This window comes from Pseudogymnoascus verrucosus (assembly GCF_001662655.1).
Source record: "Pseudogymnoascus verrucosus strain UAMH 10579 unplaced genomic scaffold scaffold_39, whole genome shotgun sequence".
Classification (NCBI taxonomy): domain Eukaryota; kingdom Fungi; phylum Ascomycota; class Leotiomycetes; order Thelebolales; family Thelebolaceae; genus Pseudogymnoascus; species Pseudogymnoascus verrucosus.
The window spans coordinates 171,683-187,978 of NW_017263690.1; the positions used below are offsets into that span (position 1 = coordinate 171,683).

At 44.3% G+C, this 16,296-nt stretch overlaps 4 protein-coding genes across 4 annotated transcripts; all 4 read right to left on the reverse strand.

The window, feature by feature from the left end:
* Positions 1-3,938: 3,938 nt before the first annotated feature.
* Positions 3,939-6,488, reverse strand: VE01_07735 (uncharacterized protein). The gene is made up of 2 exons (XM_018277168.2): positions 5,919-6,488; positions 3,939-5,870 (listed from the first exon to the last, which is right to left on the reverse strand). The coding sequence occupies exons 1-2, from the start codon at positions 6,340-6,342 to the stop codon at positions 4,270-4,272; spliced, it is 2,025 nt and encodes a 674-aa protein (XP_018128114.2). The 5' UTR covers positions 6,343-6,488; the 3' UTR covers positions 3,939-4,269.
* Positions 6,489-7,435: 947 nt separating this feature from the next.
* Positions 7,436-10,502, reverse strand: VE01_07736 (uncharacterized protein; the record flags this gene model as incomplete). The annotated part of the gene is made up of 7 exons (XM_018277169.2): positions 7,436-7,804; positions 7,859-7,989; positions 8,047-8,540; positions 8,587-9,348; positions 9,396-9,509; positions 9,558-9,680; positions 9,730-10,502. 7 exons carry the CDS (start codon positions 10,500-10,502, stop codon positions 7,478-7,480), a joined length of 2,724 nt encoding a protein of 907 aa, XP_018128111.1. The 3' UTR covers positions 7,436-7,477.
* A 2,237-nt stretch (positions 10,503-12,739) lies between these two features.
* VE01_07737 (uncharacterized protein) lies at positions 12,740-13,110 on the reverse strand (the record flags this gene model as incomplete). Its single annotated transcript, XM_018277170.1, has 2 exons — positions 12,740-13,022; positions 13,073-13,110. 2 exons carry the CDS (start codon positions 13,108-13,110, stop codon positions 12,740-12,742), a joined length of 321 nt encoding a protein of 106 aa, XP_018128112.1.
* A 650-nt stretch (positions 13,111-13,760) lies between these two features.
* VE01_07738 (uncharacterized protein) lies at positions 13,761-14,753 on the reverse strand (the record flags this gene model as incomplete). The annotated part of the gene is made up of 3 exons (XM_018277171.1): positions 13,761-13,936; positions 13,988-14,219; positions 14,559-14,753. The coding sequence occupies 3 exons, from the start codon at positions 14,751-14,753 to the stop codon at positions 13,761-13,763; spliced, it is 603 nt and encodes a 200-aa protein (XP_018128115.1).
* Positions 14,754-16,296: the final 1,543 nt, after the last annotated feature.

Consider the following 16,296-nt stretch of genomic DNA (forward strand, 5'->3'; position numbering starts at 1 on the left):
GCTCCTAAGTCAATCATTGCTTAAAGGTGTTGTTGTTGTATCTTAGTAACTATATATAGCTATATGCTGCCTTCTATAGCACATAGTTGTTTTATACTAGGCCTATTCTTATTGCTTGTTAGTAGCCTACTGTTAAGGACTCCTAGTTTTTTAACTTATTATTGCTTAATAACCCTAGTGAGGATAACCCTTCCTATTTAGGTCTCCCGTTTAGTAGGTGTAGGTAGTTTTCCCACATCTACATTACTTTAGTAGATGTTCCTCCTCCCTACTCTGCTGCTTTATCTAGTAGGTGTAAGTAATCTATATATAATTGTTCTTTCTTTAAAGGTAATTCCCCTTTAGACTAGCTTTGTCTAAGGGCGTAAACTTATTCTATGTCTTTAAAGTAGACCTAAGGTAAGTGTTAGGGAAATAGTTAATACTAGGTTTTCTTCTATAGGTGGCTTTTATAGTTATTAACACTATAGTGTTCCTAATATATATATAGGTGCTAGGGGTAATTAGTCCTTGTTATGTCTATTGTTGTTCATTTCTATTCCTATGTTTCTTCCTTTGTCTTATCTATAAGCTTAGAGTCTTTTATAGCCTTACATAGTCTTTCTATGTCCCTATCTATAAGTTTGTAGTCTATAACAGCTTAGTCTGCTCACAGCTCCTAGGGTTTAGGTCCCTTAGCGTTCTTCTACTACTTGTCTTGCGCATTATATTCTATAAGCTTATATTTTAACTACATAGTGGCTTTACTTAAGGTGTAGTTTACTCCTTATAGCTCCTACCTCTATAGATACCTAGGGCAACACCTCATTGCGTAGACTGTAATTTCCTAGTCTTATAGGGTGCCCTGCTATCTAATTAGGGGTGGCAGCATAGGAATTGCTTAAGGGGTCCCTCCTTAGAGCATACTTTGTCTATAGATGTCTACTACTCCTAGTAGGTTCTCCCTAAATGCAATCTTCTTTGCATCTTCTTTAAACTCTTTTAACCTAAGCTTCTAGTCCTTAGTAAGTTCTCTTTCGTAGGGTTTATATTCCTCTTCGCTAGAATTCTTGCCTTCTAGGGTACTATTGCTATTAATTCCCTAATTAGGTTTGTTTATAAACGTAGTGTTTAACTGTCCCTTCTAGGTGGCGTTAAGTTGTTTACTAGGCTAACGTCTACCATTTCCCTTCTTAGGTTGCTTGTAGTCCCTAGCTATATAGCCTAGTTTGTTATAATTAAAACAAAGTTGTTCCTTAAACTGTCTATCCTTTTTTAGGTTATAGGGCTGTCTAGGCTTAAACGTAGCATTAAGTTCCATTAGGTCTAACTAACAGTTGTCTTATAAGTGTTAATCCTGTCGTCTACCTTTGTTCCCTTAGTAGGGGTAGCTTTTCTTAGGTTTGTTATAGGTCTGTTGTTCCTTCTAGAACTTATAAAGTCGATTGTTGATTTAAACTATGTGTTTAATTAGCGCTACTATGTCTATTGGTTGTTGTTCTAAACAGGCAAGTTCCATTTGTATCTAGCTCTTTAGTCTACGTTAGTAGTAGCTAATAAGTGTAGTAGCGTCCTAACCTATCTAATTGCTATATCTCTAGAATTCTATAGAGTACGTAAGGGCGCTACTAGTCTGTTTAAGCGCAAACAGGTGGTCTTCTATAGTTTTGATCTCATTAATGTCTCTAAACATACGTTAGATCTCCTTATAGAATCCTTTCTAGCTACTAAACATAGTTTAGGTAGCTGCTATGCTTCCGTTAGTACTTTTGTATTAGAAGTAGTCCTTAAGGAAGGGTTTAATCTATTAAAGGGCCTCTCCTTAAAGGTAGGACAAAGTCTATAGGGCATAGCTTTCTTATGTAGGAAACTTGTTATTATTAAAGTGCTAGTATAGTTCAACCTATAGTAGGAACACTTTAAGTTCCTTTTAATTGCTAGAATAGGTGTTAGGGAGCTTAACATACAAGGCCTCCCTAAGTTCTAATATTGTAAGTGCATTAGGCATCTCCTTATTCTTAGGTTTAAACCTCTAAGACAAAGTTAGCGTAGTGGGGGTCTTCCCCTTTAAACTAATAATAGACATGTTGTTTTGTGTATAAGCTAGTACCTTATAGAAGTGGTGCTTAAAGTGTAACGCTAGGTCTTAAACTATAAGACTTATAGAGGTTTTGTTACGTTGGTTTACTTAACAGAGGAGGTAGAGGATTAGACACAAAGACTTTTATAAAACACATTATAGTATATAACAAATACTATATTAAGTTGAGCACGAAGCTCCTATCTAAGAACTAACTATCTACTTATATAGTAGCGTTGTACTAAAGGATATCTAGGATATTATAGATAACAAATATCTAACATATCGTTGTTATCTATTACATAGGTCTTATAATGTAATTAGGTCTAAGGACTAGAGGTCTCTAGAGCTAGCTAATCCTATAACGTCCCCTACTCTTAAGACTATAGGGCATAGGAGCTACTTAGCTCCTACATTCCTAGGTTATGCACCTAGCTTATCCCTAGGCCTAATTGGGTCTAGCGCCCCTAATGCTCTAGCGCTCAGCTTAGTTGTTTAACCTAACAAGGTTAGACGCTGTCTAGTTTCCAACACTAGATACTATGTTCTAATATTAGAACCCTACATAGTCTATAGTTTCCCTAAGGGCTATAACACAAGAGTCTTATAAGTAGTATATCTTTATTTTTTAGCTTATATATACATTTAATATATAATGACTAATATAAGCCTATTAGTTTTATAGTGCTTAATAGGTACTATAGACCTAGTAATAGCCCTATTTATTATCTTGCTATTATATACAAAACCTTCTAATTTAAATCTCTACTTTATAATAGGTATACTTTCTTTATCTTACTATTATAGACTCTACCTAGTTATGTTAATACCTTTATACATATAGGGATAGGTAGGAAATCTTCTCTATTTTAGTTTAAAGACATACTTCTACATTAGATTAGCATTATATAATTTAAGTTTATAAAGTATAAGTTACTAGTTGTCTTTTATTTTATAATCTTAGGGCTTTCTTATTATATAGATAACATAATAGAATATTAAGTAGGTTAATTAGCTAGTTAGGAGTTATTTCTAAAACTAACTATTAATTAGTCTCTATAAATTAAATTCTAAGTCTAGTAGGGTATTATAACGCTAGGTCTTAAACTATAAGACTTATAGAGGTTTTATTATGTTAGTTTACTTAATAGAGGAGGTAGGGGATTAGATACAAAGGCTTTTATATAACAAATACTATATTAAGTTAAGCATAGAGCTCCTATCTAAGAACTAACTATCTACTTATATAGAGGTGTTATGCTAAAGGGAATAGTTAGAATAGCAAACTCTATTACTATTCTTACTATTCCTACTATTCTATTATGTAGGGTTCTTATAAGGAGGTGCCCTTAAATAGTCTAGTACCTACTCTATCTAGTACCTAGTAATAGTTAGGTACTTAGAAAGAGTCCTAGTGCCTACTCTGTCTAGTACCTAGTAATTCTTAGGTGCCTAGGAATTCTCTAGTACCTATAGAAGTAGGTGCTTAAGAAAACTCTATTACCTAATGTTAACCCTGCCTTAAGGGCAGCTAAACTGCTAACATGTTCATTACTACTATAACTAGTGTGTTAGTAAAAGTGCAGCTGTAAGTGCTAGCTGTAACAAGGTACTTATGCTAAAACTTTATAATAGATTACAAGAAGCGTACTATAAGAGTATAACACAGCTTTTTAAGCCCCTAGATAGAGTTGAAACCCTTCTTAAACACTCTATAGGTCCTAGACTAGACATCTTAGGGAAGTAGACGAATGTTACTAGATAATAGCAAGAGAGTTAAATCTAGATAGGAAAATATAAATATATTCGTAATACTCCTAGAAAATAGTGCTTAATTTTGCGATAATCGAACTCTCTTCTAGGGAGAAGAAAGCTTCGTGGACTAGACTTATCTAAGATGCACCTAGAGGACCTCGGTGCTGCAGATGATCTCAAATTGGCTGCTTAGGTAGAGACGGATCAATCTACATACTAGACGGCAGCCGTCATTCGGACACCAAAACCATGCACCTTAACTCACTCACGGGACCATTTGGATTGTGTTTGCTGAAGTGAAAGAAGTAAGCTATGTGACATAAATCGTGGGATTTTCTCTGTAGTTCTCCGTCGTACTAATACGCCTTATTCATTCATTCATCCGTGGATTAAAGATCAAATAGATAAGGTACATCCGCAGCCCCTATCAGTCTACGGTTGTGCACTTGGAATACTCACAATAGCGTAATGATTGGTTGCTCAGAGGAACCAAGAACACCATTCCCAAGGCTCTTCTCATCCAAATCAATGAAGCCTAGCCGCCTCATTTCTGGACTTCCACCCTCGACAGCAGACACAATCAAGCAGCGATAATCGAAAGCATTATTTCCCTCCCATTTACTGACTTTCGCAAGAACAAGGGCGAAAAGCTTTGTATCCTTCAAGCTAGCCACCAATGCCAGACTATCATTAGGTGTTGCTTTCCCAAAGTGAAAATAGTCAAGCCGCGAGTACTCTCCTCTTGCATCTCCACTCTCCGTATGCAATCTCGGGTTCCTCTCATATGGCACACCTGCGAACTCACTCGCATCTTGCTCAACGATAAAGAGACGGACAAGGGGCGCTTGGAGTCTGATATAACCACTCGTCACTTCCCCATATGGATTCAATCCTTTTAACTGAATATGGCAGTCCAGTATCTTCGCCATGGACTCTAATTTAACAGAGGTGTCCATAATACCCACAGATCCACCAAAAGACGCCCAAGACCACGAGGGCGCGCGATATTTATCGTTGAGGAGTGGGGAATAGTGAAGACTTTCCCACAACAGGCCTTCAACGAGATGATTACGCCACAGGCCAGCCACATAGCTATCCTGGAGTCGCTCTCCAATAATCCGAGCAAGACCAGACAGCGCGGGGAGCTTATCGGAGGGGTTTGTCAGTTTGCGTTCTCCGTAAGCCTGGACAAGATTATTCCACTGGCCTAGTGCTGATTTAACTTTGTGGCTCTGGGAAATAGTTTCCGGATGCTCTTCTGTGGTGCCACTAAGGGCGTTGAATCGATACGGTAATTGGAGGCCGTTCTCGCCAAGAAAGCCGCGATTGCATTCAAAGTACATCTGGTGTGTTCCATAGTGAAGTATTCGACGAGATAAGACGCGTTCTTGCAATGCCCACGCTCGCTCTGTCAAGGGTTCGTTTTCCAGGCTCAGATAACCACCAAATCCCTCTTCTCGTAAGGGAAGTAGAAAAGCTAGGAGCTCTCCACTTTCCCCCTTCGGTGAGGTGTAATCGATACTGACATGCCGTCTAGGTGGCCGGACAGCAAAGCAGCCCCCAGTGCTGTCCTTCGCAAATGTGGCTGCAATGTTGAGATACGAATTAGAGTAGACAGACGCCATTTTTGCGGATTCTCTCTGCCAGTCTTCGCCGTCATCTTGACAGATACAAAGGCTATCAATCCAGATGTATCTCACCCGGTGAGCTCGAGCTATCGTGACTGCATCTTGAAAGGTCTTCGGTAGTGCGTTGAAGTTGATATTTAATAGATGTGTAGCCATTGCCGCGCGAGTGGTCATGAATTGCTTTGACTTGCCCCAACAATGGCTGAGCGTGATGTAGTGGCCTGACTCACCATCAGTCTCGCGAAGCTTTATGGCTTCATTGTGGTCTCCTAGTTCGAGTATACGAAATGGAAGTGGTGTCGTTCTAATGCTACACTCAGGATGTTCATCGCACTGCTTCGCCCATTTTACGGCTCTGTCTAAGCTTCTGCTACTCCCGGAGTCTCTCTCTACGGGGCGGCCAATAAATATGCACCTGAGAGGATCGTCTGACCACATTAGTGAGAGGTCCTAGTTGTGAATATAATTCGGCGTACCGTCTCGAACGCAAACCCCGATAGCAGCCACAAGATAGATTATTTGTGAGTCTTCACTCTTTGAGAACACCCAGAATCCATCACCGCCGTCTCGTCTCCTTGTAAGGGACAACTCAAATGTCAGACGACCCGGTCGGCTGTTGTGTCGGACCATTTTCTCTTCCGTGCCGCCATGGAGTTCCGTAATTACTTTGCCCACTGCACGCAGAATCAAATTGCAGAGATCGCATTGTTCCGCAGAGTTTCGTATATTTTCTACACTGGAATGATATGGCCTTCCGACAGGGTCTATTGGTTCGTTGTTCTGTTTGCCAGAATAGAAGGCATGGATATACTTCCACGACCCGTTCCCGCTCCAGTAGGAAGAAGGGAGCGCAGGGAGACGCTCCAAAGAAATTGATCTGCAGAGCTCGCAGAGTGGCATTTCGAATATCACACAAGCTGTAGAGTGTTGATTCTGCTAGGCCGTCGACAAGACTAATAAGGAATGGCAAACTGTCGGCTGGATTACAATGCAACGAGTTCCAGAGCCGAGGACATTTCGCGCGTCAGGTGCCAACATGACTAAGTATTACCTCTTTAAGTTACCTGTTTCAGAAAGGTTAAGGATATATCGACACCACCAACGTATGGGCTTAGGATATATTCACACCAGGTGTGAAGCTTACTAACCAACTAGGGGGTGTTAATCTTACTAATATTGCCGAGTCGGGTAATGCGCCTTAATCAGTCCCCCATTTTCTGCTCGCTTACGACTCCCTCTAAATTCGCATTCGGAGCCGACGATTACTGTCACGGGTGCAAAAGAGGCCACGTGACCGCTACGGCTAGGGTAGGCCACGGATCACCACCATCATGAGACTAGTAGTCAGACCAATTAGAGAGGATCGCCGCCGACTCATAGCCGAGTCGGACTGGTAACTATATTATAGGCAGCTGCGCCCTACTTAAGGGGGAGAGTTTAGTCTGGGGAATACAAGCCTGATTAACGCCTATCCCTAGGTCTAGGGATGCACCCTGTCACGCGACGAATCTATGCTTTAGGGGTCTCAATTTTTTTTTTCAAGTCTATGAAGTTGCTATAATATATCACTATACTTTAACCGTTTCTCCTCAAGGAGATCAGTCAGCAGCAAGAAAAAGATTGTGGCTGATAATGCTGTCGATCGTTTCAATCACGCCACTGATCGCCGCTTCGACTGTTCCCCCCTGCTTAATCGCGACTATTAGAGTCTCTTCAAATCTCGGAGCACTTGGGGAAAGGTTCCATGAAGAAAGAATATGGCTCTAAGTTTTGAAGACACTTAGAGGAGAACATAATGCAGCCGTCCGAGGAGTACTGCCCGGACACGACAATTATGGATAGGATAGGATAGGAGTGGTAGCTGTGGCGTAGTTGGAAGAGACGGCGGTCGTTATGCTATGGGGCTAGCTTTTAAGGTTCTCGACACCCGAGGTCAAAGTCGACCTTCTATAAGCTGCATTATTTTTTTAAATATTGAGGTTGCATTTCTTTTGTTGTATTGCCAAGGTTATTAGCAAAAGTTCCAATTCCACAATTACGCCACATTTAACTCCTCCCACCGTTTCAAAACCTCCCGCTTCTCCTCCTCGGTCGCTCGTTGAAATGCCGCCAGTCCCTGCTTCAACCTTTCTCTCAGGATCTCCGCCTTCAGATCTTTATCAGAGTGTTTCTCGATTTGCTTCTCGGCGCCTTTGAGAGTGTATGCCGGGAGTCCAAAAACAGCGGCCATGGTTTTGAAGACGAGACCGCCGACACCTCTGCCAACCCCTTTGCCAAAGCCTACAACAGCGTCCTTTTTGGCATCCCGGTATGGATGTGTTACGATGCCCGTGAAACCATCGTACAAGTTGAACACAAACCCCTATGGCAGTCAGTATCGGTCAAATATTGTGAGAATTGGATGAGGTAGTGCTACCTTTGCAGCAACTTTGACTCCGCTTCCAAAACCGGTGATGTTGTCCCTTCTCCTTACAGTATGGTCATTGAGAACGAAATTTGGCACGTTATGAAACCCGTTCGCCAGGTTATATAAGAGCACAACGGGGGCTGTCGATCTGTCAGCACATATAATAAAGCCCCGGTGTGACCTTGGCATCTAATTACCGTGTAGGCTGATACGGAGGATAGAGTATGCAAAATGACTAGTCTCAGAGGTCGCCTCATACACCCTGCCATGCTCCTTATAACCTTTCTTGCTCGAACGTGTGGCTTCTGATGCTACTGTTGTCATCTGCATGCATGGACTCCAAGCATGTATCTTCTTATGATTTGATCCATTCTGTGTTTCAGGTAATGTTCCAGACGCCATCTTGTAAGACACGCGTTCAAGATACTCTGGTGGAAACGATAGCGCTGCTTGGACCGGGAACGCTGGAGGCGTTCCACTTAGGATTCCCATATCTGCTGTAACCTGTCGTTCTGGGGATGGAGAACGGGTACGTTTAAGAGCAGACCTTTTTCGTAGGATGTTGGAGAGGTCATGGAAGTAGGTGTGCGTACTGTCCCAAGTCTTCATTGCTGTGTCGGAGACGGCGGCCAAGATTCCTGGAATTGGGCCGACGGCTCCTTCATCAATGTACCAGTTTCGATGCCGAATTCTGCCACGGTCAGTATACGAACAGAGAGTAGGAGGATAGTAAATACAATTTTAAGTCACGCAACGTCAACATCCCGTTATCAGCCAAGGTTGCAGCGGCGAGACAACTGAGTTTCAAATTCGTCTTTCGGACACGCCATACCGCGACCAGGTCTGGACAAAGGTGACAGCGCATATTGTCATAGTCAAGAGACCCATGGAAAGATGCCGCTGCAGCTGCAGACCCATTTTCGCCAGATATCTTTTCGCTCATTTCGTGGACAGAGGATCGAATACCAGGTTGGAGTGCCTTCGTAATGCTGTCGGCAAGATTCTCCTCCGACAGATTCTTATACGGCACAGGTTCTGGGCCTGCGCCGGCTCGAAATATCATGGTTCCCCAGAACGGCTGATCTCCAAAGAATGGAACTACAATAGTGGGCTTACCCATCGCAATTCCGATGGCGCTAGTGCCGGCGCCGCCATGATGTACGACGCAGGAGACGTACTGGAAGAGCCAGTCGTGTGGACAGTTCCCTAGAAGGAAGATATCTTTAGGAGCTTCACCCTGTCCGAGTCCACCCCAGCCTTTTGATACTAGAGCACGAACACCTGCTCGTTTTACTGCTCTGAATATCAATCCCGTAAGCTCGTCCGGCTTCTCGACAACGATTGATCCGAATCCGATATATACGGGAGGTGGTCCAGCCTCTAGGAACTTAACCAGGTCTTCTGGCGGTTGGTAATTTGATTTTGTCTTCAGGAATGAAAATCCGCAGATGCCGATATAAGATCCCCAGTCCGGCGGTTTGGGTATTAGGGACGATGACCTGCACCGTCTTAGTATATGAGAGAGAACATTGCTTAAGATATATACCAGGTATAGGTGAAGGGGACTTTCATCCTCGAAAGCAGCATGTGGCCCCATAGAGGACTTATGGCGTCTAAATGCAGTGTCTTCATCCGGAATCGGTTGATAACATCACCAAGTCTATCAATTAGTTAGACTCTTAACCTTTAGAGTTGAGAGGTCCTTTACCCCTGCCACGCCAGCAGTTCCATTATAGTATACGACATATAGTTCGCAAATTTGGGATCGGCATTAGTTCCTTGGAGCGACGCAAGTGGATGAGGAAAGAACTGCGTTGGTGACCATGGCATTCTGGTCTCAATGTCAGCTTCTCTTCAAGGTAGAGGTGGTCCAAGCGTACGTGAACATCATATGCAGCGGAATTCCTAGCTTCTCTGCGCAATGGATATGCCCATAGCTAGGCGGATTTGCGATGATAGCATCAGCAACGAAGGAACGGGCCTCTTCTTCCACTTGCGGACCGCTGTTCGTAGCAGCACCTGTCCTCTCGTCATCCATTCCATTGCCTGTTTCGATACAACTTCTCCAGCACTTTTCTAGAATAAGAGCGAACTCAGCTCGACGTTTGCCCACGTCACCTGCCTTCCAACTTTCTTTTCCCGGGAGTAGTCCGGGATTTTTTACCATATAGGCCATGAGGGAGTTCGGATCACCTCCAATTGAGAAGAACTCCAAGTCATTTCCCTCTACAAAGTCCTTGAAAACAGGATGCGTGCAGATCCTCACTCGATGTCCATATGGAGGCTTACTGAGAATTTGTCCAATGGGTATGAATGGCTGGACATCTCCTCGGGATCCAACGATATGGATCGCAATGTTGAGACGCGGAACTCCAGAATAGTTCCCCAGCAAGCCCTGAAAGCTTGTCTCATAATTCCGATCGGAGCTCAAATCCTCACCTCTCTGCGGGAGAGCCCATGGCGCTCTCCTTTGAAGGTGCTTCGTCCTCCCACTGAAATTAATACTGACTCGGCCATCGCGAGTGACTTGGGCTTCAAGATTCGAACCCTCGCTGGAGATGTACATCTTCCGCACATCTTCTGTGATGGAATTGCGATCTTGCTCGGTTGTCAATCGACTGTGGCCGACTGGTAGTTCTCCTCTAGTGGTCATCGTCAAGCCCGGTCTAGATGGAGGTATTAAAGATGCGACAGAGTAGAGTCCATCTCAGCACGATGAGATTGCCATACTCTAAAACTAAAGTAGGGAGAGACGCAGCAGAGAGATACCGTGCCATCACGTGCATGATGTAATAATTCTGCCGTGTTGTAAACCGGACCCCTTAGTTCCGGGCCACCATAGTCACGGGGCCATCACGTCAGTGGCCTTCTGATTATCACCAGTATGTTGTCCTTCTAATTCTCTCAAAGCTAGAACTGACTGTCGGAGGTCTCCATTATCCGCAAAGTAGTGACTACTTATACCGAGAAGCGCTTAAAAGTTGGTAGAGGCCCATAGATCAACTGTGAAATGAATCTTAGACAGCGTAGATGGAAGACCTTGTTGTATACGTTGCCTCTCTGATTCGTAGGCTGTGAGGGTCTAATTTTTGATAGTGTGGTGGTCTGTACGCAACCAGGAATTAATGCTGGGATTAAGAAAGAAGAGAAGGTCTCTATACCATTCGAAATGGAACTAAACAACGGGAGATCCATCGTACAAATAGCTGTTCGAGTGTTGCTGGGTTGATAGTAGTAGTAGAAGAATCCAGACGTTAACGCTTTTTCTAGTTCTCTTCTCTATGGCTAAAGGCAGATGCAATACTTAGTTGTTAAGAGATGGCACGTTGGTCTTTCTCCTCATCTATGATGTTATGCTCTGTTTGTAGATGTCGTGTAATAAATGCTATACCTCTAGATTCTTTATACTCTCTTAGGCAGTATTAATTTACTAGACTAGACATATGCTTCTAAACAAATGAGGTACAAGGCCGTTTCTTACATCTAATTAACTCTGTCGACTAGGTAGATTGTTAAGTTATAGAGGCAGGTATTAAGACGTGAGATTCAACAAACATATTAAGATCTAACATTAAGGGAATAGTTAATTCTAGTCCTAGTAAGGCCATATTACGTTGTTAATAAGTAAGGAGATTAATGATAGAGATGGTAGGAGTAGATCTAACACTAAAAAATCAAAAGCAAATATCTAGAAATTAAAGTGAAAAAGCAATATTAACACTGTGATATTATGCTATATATATCATGATATTTAGCTCTAATATTATACAGTGTTTAGCACAGATACTAGAATACCTATGGGATCTAGGTATATACCTAGGTATATACCTACCTAGACGATTTTAAAAAGTATCTAAGTATCTAGGTATTTTTAGGTATATACCTAGGTATTCTAGTGGTTCGTGCATCCTATATAGAAAAAATACGTATTTAGAATATATGAGATTTAAAGCTTAACACGTGATTTTTAAAGACTAGAGCACGTGATATTTCACGTGTTTTTAGTATCTAGCTGAGTATCTGTAAATACCTACCTTACCTAGCTAATCTAGCTTAGATACTTACCTTACCTAGCAAGTTGACAGATACCACCTAGGTAGTATCTGCCGAACACTAATATTATATCACATGATATTTACATACCTTATATTATACTAGCAATATATCATAATATTGAACATTATGATATTATCATGATAATATCGTGGTATTCCGAATATTATTCCCCACACTACTAGCACCTCCCCCCCTAAACCTCCTCCTACCAACCTACATCCTCTTTCTGCATCTATTCCTTATATATGGCTTCTAGAGCCCCACACTGCGTACAACACCCAAACTTCTCAAATAACCTCTTCTTTCTCATCTCCTTTTGCATCCCTTAGCTAACCCTATAAACCTCTGCCGCTTCCTTACACCTACAATCCTAGATCCGGTGCTTTCGATTCCATGCAAACGGCCCTGCTAATGACACCATAGGCAAACTCCCTACCACTCATCTAATACTTCACCTAACTCCCGTACCCCTCGCCCTTCTCCCCTCCTCCTTTTGGCTACCTAAACCCCAGCCCACCTCCGTTCTTGCTCTTGCGACTTAAATTCTAATTCCTCTAACACATTTATCCCCACTCGCTCGTGTTCAAACCCCTGATCCATGCTAACCTCACTAATACTGTCATCTACTTGGTCTATGACAACCCCACTATCATCAACCTCCTCGCTCGATCGACTGATGACACCCTCTCGGATGGCTCGCCACCTTTCTTTGTCATTAATACGCTGACACACATCACACAGCTACTCACCCTCCTCACACCTCTCTCGATCTAACCTTCCATCCATTACCTCGTCTAATATGGCCCGCCGGCATACGGACCCACCGACAAATTCCTAGATGTTAATCCAACCATTCACATTCTTGCGGGCAACCTCGCTGGGCTGCCCACTTCGCTTAGGCATGATGATGATGGCCTCGCTGCTCTGGCCATCACGGCCAGCTTGTCCGCTCTCTTGCCCGTAATCCTTTAACCTCCATACGACCTCGACGTGAATAACAACTCGGATGTCGGGAACGTCAATGCCTAAACCTAATGCATTCGTTGCGACAATGACCTGGTCTCTAATCTCGAAATTAGGGTCACTAACCATTTCAATCGTCGGGCTTTTCCATCCTCTGTATCGATATCACGGTGATACATCTCACAACCTATCGCCTTAGCCAACTTCTCGCCGTCCACCTTGTTGTTGCAATAAACCACCATCTTAGCTGGTGCTGCATACTAGTCACATTTGCCCTCGATGGCTTGGATGACCGCTGCGACTACTATTGGATTATAACCCTCCTCTCCGCGTCCCCAACCTAGCGGCACCTCTTCCTCACCAATCTCAACCGTCTGGACCTGATATCGGACATTCGGCTAGGTCGTCCGACCACGGATCGGCTTATGCTCCCGCGCTATGTGCGTCAATTAGTAAAACTCGTCTTCGTCCCGCGGTGGCAACGTCGCTGTCAAATACACCACCTAGGTCCCTCGTAACGTCAACTCCCCCAACTGCCTCAACTTAGGCCGGAACTAGGGCGTCCCATCTAATATGGTATGGCATTCGTCGAAAACAATCCGATCCAACTAATGCATCTCTTGTTTCCGGGTTATAAAATCTGCAAACCCCTTGGTCATAGCCGACTCGGGCGTCACAAAAACAATGGATGCGGTTTCATGCGGGTTCTAGCTCTTCCACATCACGCTGCTAATCCGCGCCTTCTCACACCTCTCTTGCATGTTGCCTTGCAACGACACCAACGGCGTCACTACAATCGTGACTCCACTAGGCGCCACTATTACGGGCAACATGAGCAACACGCTCTTCCTACAACCCGTCCCCATGATGGCGACGACGGGGCTCTGCCCGCTCATGATGGCCTTAACGGTGACCTCTGCTTCCCGCGGAACTCTTTGTCGGGCCCCAACAATGCTGCCAACCCACGGTAAATGTTAGCCGTCCTTAACTGCTTCCACCGCTCCAATTGAAACTCGCGGTCGGCCTTCTCCCATGGCGATCTCTTCCGCTTCCTCCCAACCCGGGCCACTAATGTGTCTTGTTTCTCTCGAAACCCCAACCATTAGTGCCATTTCTCACTGATCGTCCGGAACTGCTCACGCTTGCTCATGGTTTCAAACTTGCCTTCGGTGACTAACCGGGTATATATGTTACCTGCGACGTGGGTGCCATGCCCGGACTGTAAATCCCATGGCTTGTCTCCTTCCTCGTTGTCCTCGTCAAACCCCTCTACGTCACAATCTTCTGGCGTGCTGCCATCATTGAATATATCGCGCAAAAACTTCCGGCCAATAGCAATCACCGCGTCCCTCTACACGCTTATATTAACTTTCACCTCTATCCACTCGACGGACTCACGTTGGATAATCTTCCGCATCCTCTTAGATGTCCATGCTTTCCGGCGTCGTCTCAACCTCCCGCCATTGTCTGACGCTTAGCTCTCGTAGTCGGAACCACTCTCGGGCTGGCCCCTAGGCTCCTTGTCGTCCTTGCCATCCCCGTCTTCTATTGGGCCCGACCCCCACATAAACGGGCTTAAATCAATGGAACGGTGGTCCATTATCTCGACACACTCCCAAAATGGCTGGATCAGCCATAAATAATACACCAACAATTCCCCTACTTCTCGCGGCAAAAATCGCTAGATTACCTTCAACTTCTCGCTAGACTCATACCCCTTGTGATACGATGTCACGAAACAAACCAACCCGTCCTCGATGAATATATTTCGAACACCTCCATTCCGGCTGTTCTGATACCGAGTTCCCATAACCTCAGGCGCTCTTGCGGGTTGGCCCCCTGTATAATGCATCAAAATCAACAGCTCTTGTTCAAATGCCTCCATCTCGTGCTGGTTTGTTCAAATGGCCTTCTTTCGCCACTTCATGGGCTAGTCGGGATCTGTCTGGTGCTGTGTCATGTCCTTCCTCAACGCCTCTTCATCGATAACCCGCTTGGCTAACCACTTGGAACCCTCAACCCCATCAACGGTAAACCTGTTACGGATATCTTTCAAAAATGACCGCCCGGTGGCTTGCTCGGCTGGATTGTCCCACAACCGCTCCCACTCGATTGAGGGCAACGGCGTCCCTTGGATCTGATCGTACCCATCCAACTGTAACTTCAACAATTGTGATTAATCGTCGACGTGCACAGATGACCAACCCGCTAATCATACCCCAGATCTGTTCCATGTCGCAATTTATATTCCCTATCGACACGTTATTCCCTTTCCATCAAATGTTCCCATCCACGGTGATGCTATATCGGATGTGCAATCGTACGGTCGGGCTTCAATCATCCAATCCATTGGCGTGGGTTTCCCATTCTCATCCATCAGCATCATGAAGTTCCGGCACATGCTCTGGACCAACTCCACATGTCCTGGGCATTCTTCTTCGGCTCGTTCATGACTCCAACCCTGCCCCTACTCTCTCTGCAATGGTGTCTTGCCGGGTCTGGTATGCCATGATAATTTAATGACGGCTGACAACTTAGGGGTATAATCCTCGGGGTTATCCCAGCCTTTGTCTTCTCGTACGCCCAAAACTGCTAAACCACTAATGATTGCACTTTGGTATTCGTTGTCGACCAAATTATGATCTAATAATGCAATGCAAAACCGAAATAATGCCCGCTGCACATTTGCCTGTGCCTCCTCGCACACCTCATCATCGTCACTCTTCCCTTCCTCTTCATGTTCTCATATAATCTAACGCACCAAGTTGTAGTGTGTCATATTTGCCATTCTTGTGTCCTTCCAGGGCCTAAGTGCCAGGAGAGACACCTCCGGGCTGAACCACACCGACTCTTAGGACGTGAGCTAAAGGCTACTGTCCAGTTGCCGAGCAGCTATAAACTAAGAACAATTGAAGAGCTTCGATCACATAAGCCTCGGCCGGAAGATAAGTGCGAGCAGATACAGCAACTCACCAGTTACAGGGGGTCCCGCTGTCTGGAACTAGGGTGACTATGCCACCCGTCACCCCCGGAAAAGGAGAGAGCACTGTGCTTCTGCTCATAATAAAAAGGGGATAGACCATAGCGATAATAGTCCGCTGTGGGAAGAGTGTATCCTGCAGGCATATTTAACAAGCTATGGGCTAATTGATTATTTTGTTGGGTTGATAATAAAAATGGGAAAAATTGAAATACGTCGGAATTATCAACACCATTGAAAGAAGAGAAAAACTTCTTATTAAGCTAGAAAACGATTATCAGGACGTCCAAAGCGACATTATAAAGCAGGCGGGTATCGTTCAGGATTTCGGAGATTCACGATCAGCCCGGGTCCCATGGCCTGAGCGGTTAGGGTTTCCAAACCATTCAGCGGGGCTCAAGGACGAAGAGATCAAGAGCTCTCGTCAGCTACCAAAACCGAAGGAAGG

Bases quoted from the DNA above. Each gene is read 5' to 3' on its own strand.
- VE01_07735 (XM_018277168.2), bottom strand. From the start codon at position 6,342: ATGCCACTCTGCGAGCTCTGCAGATCAATTTCTTTGGAGCGTCTCCCT. The intron at 5,871-5,918 runs GTACGCCGAATT...TAATGTGGTCAG, and splicing joins CGGGGTTTGCGTTCGAGACG to ACGATCCTCTCAGGTGCATA.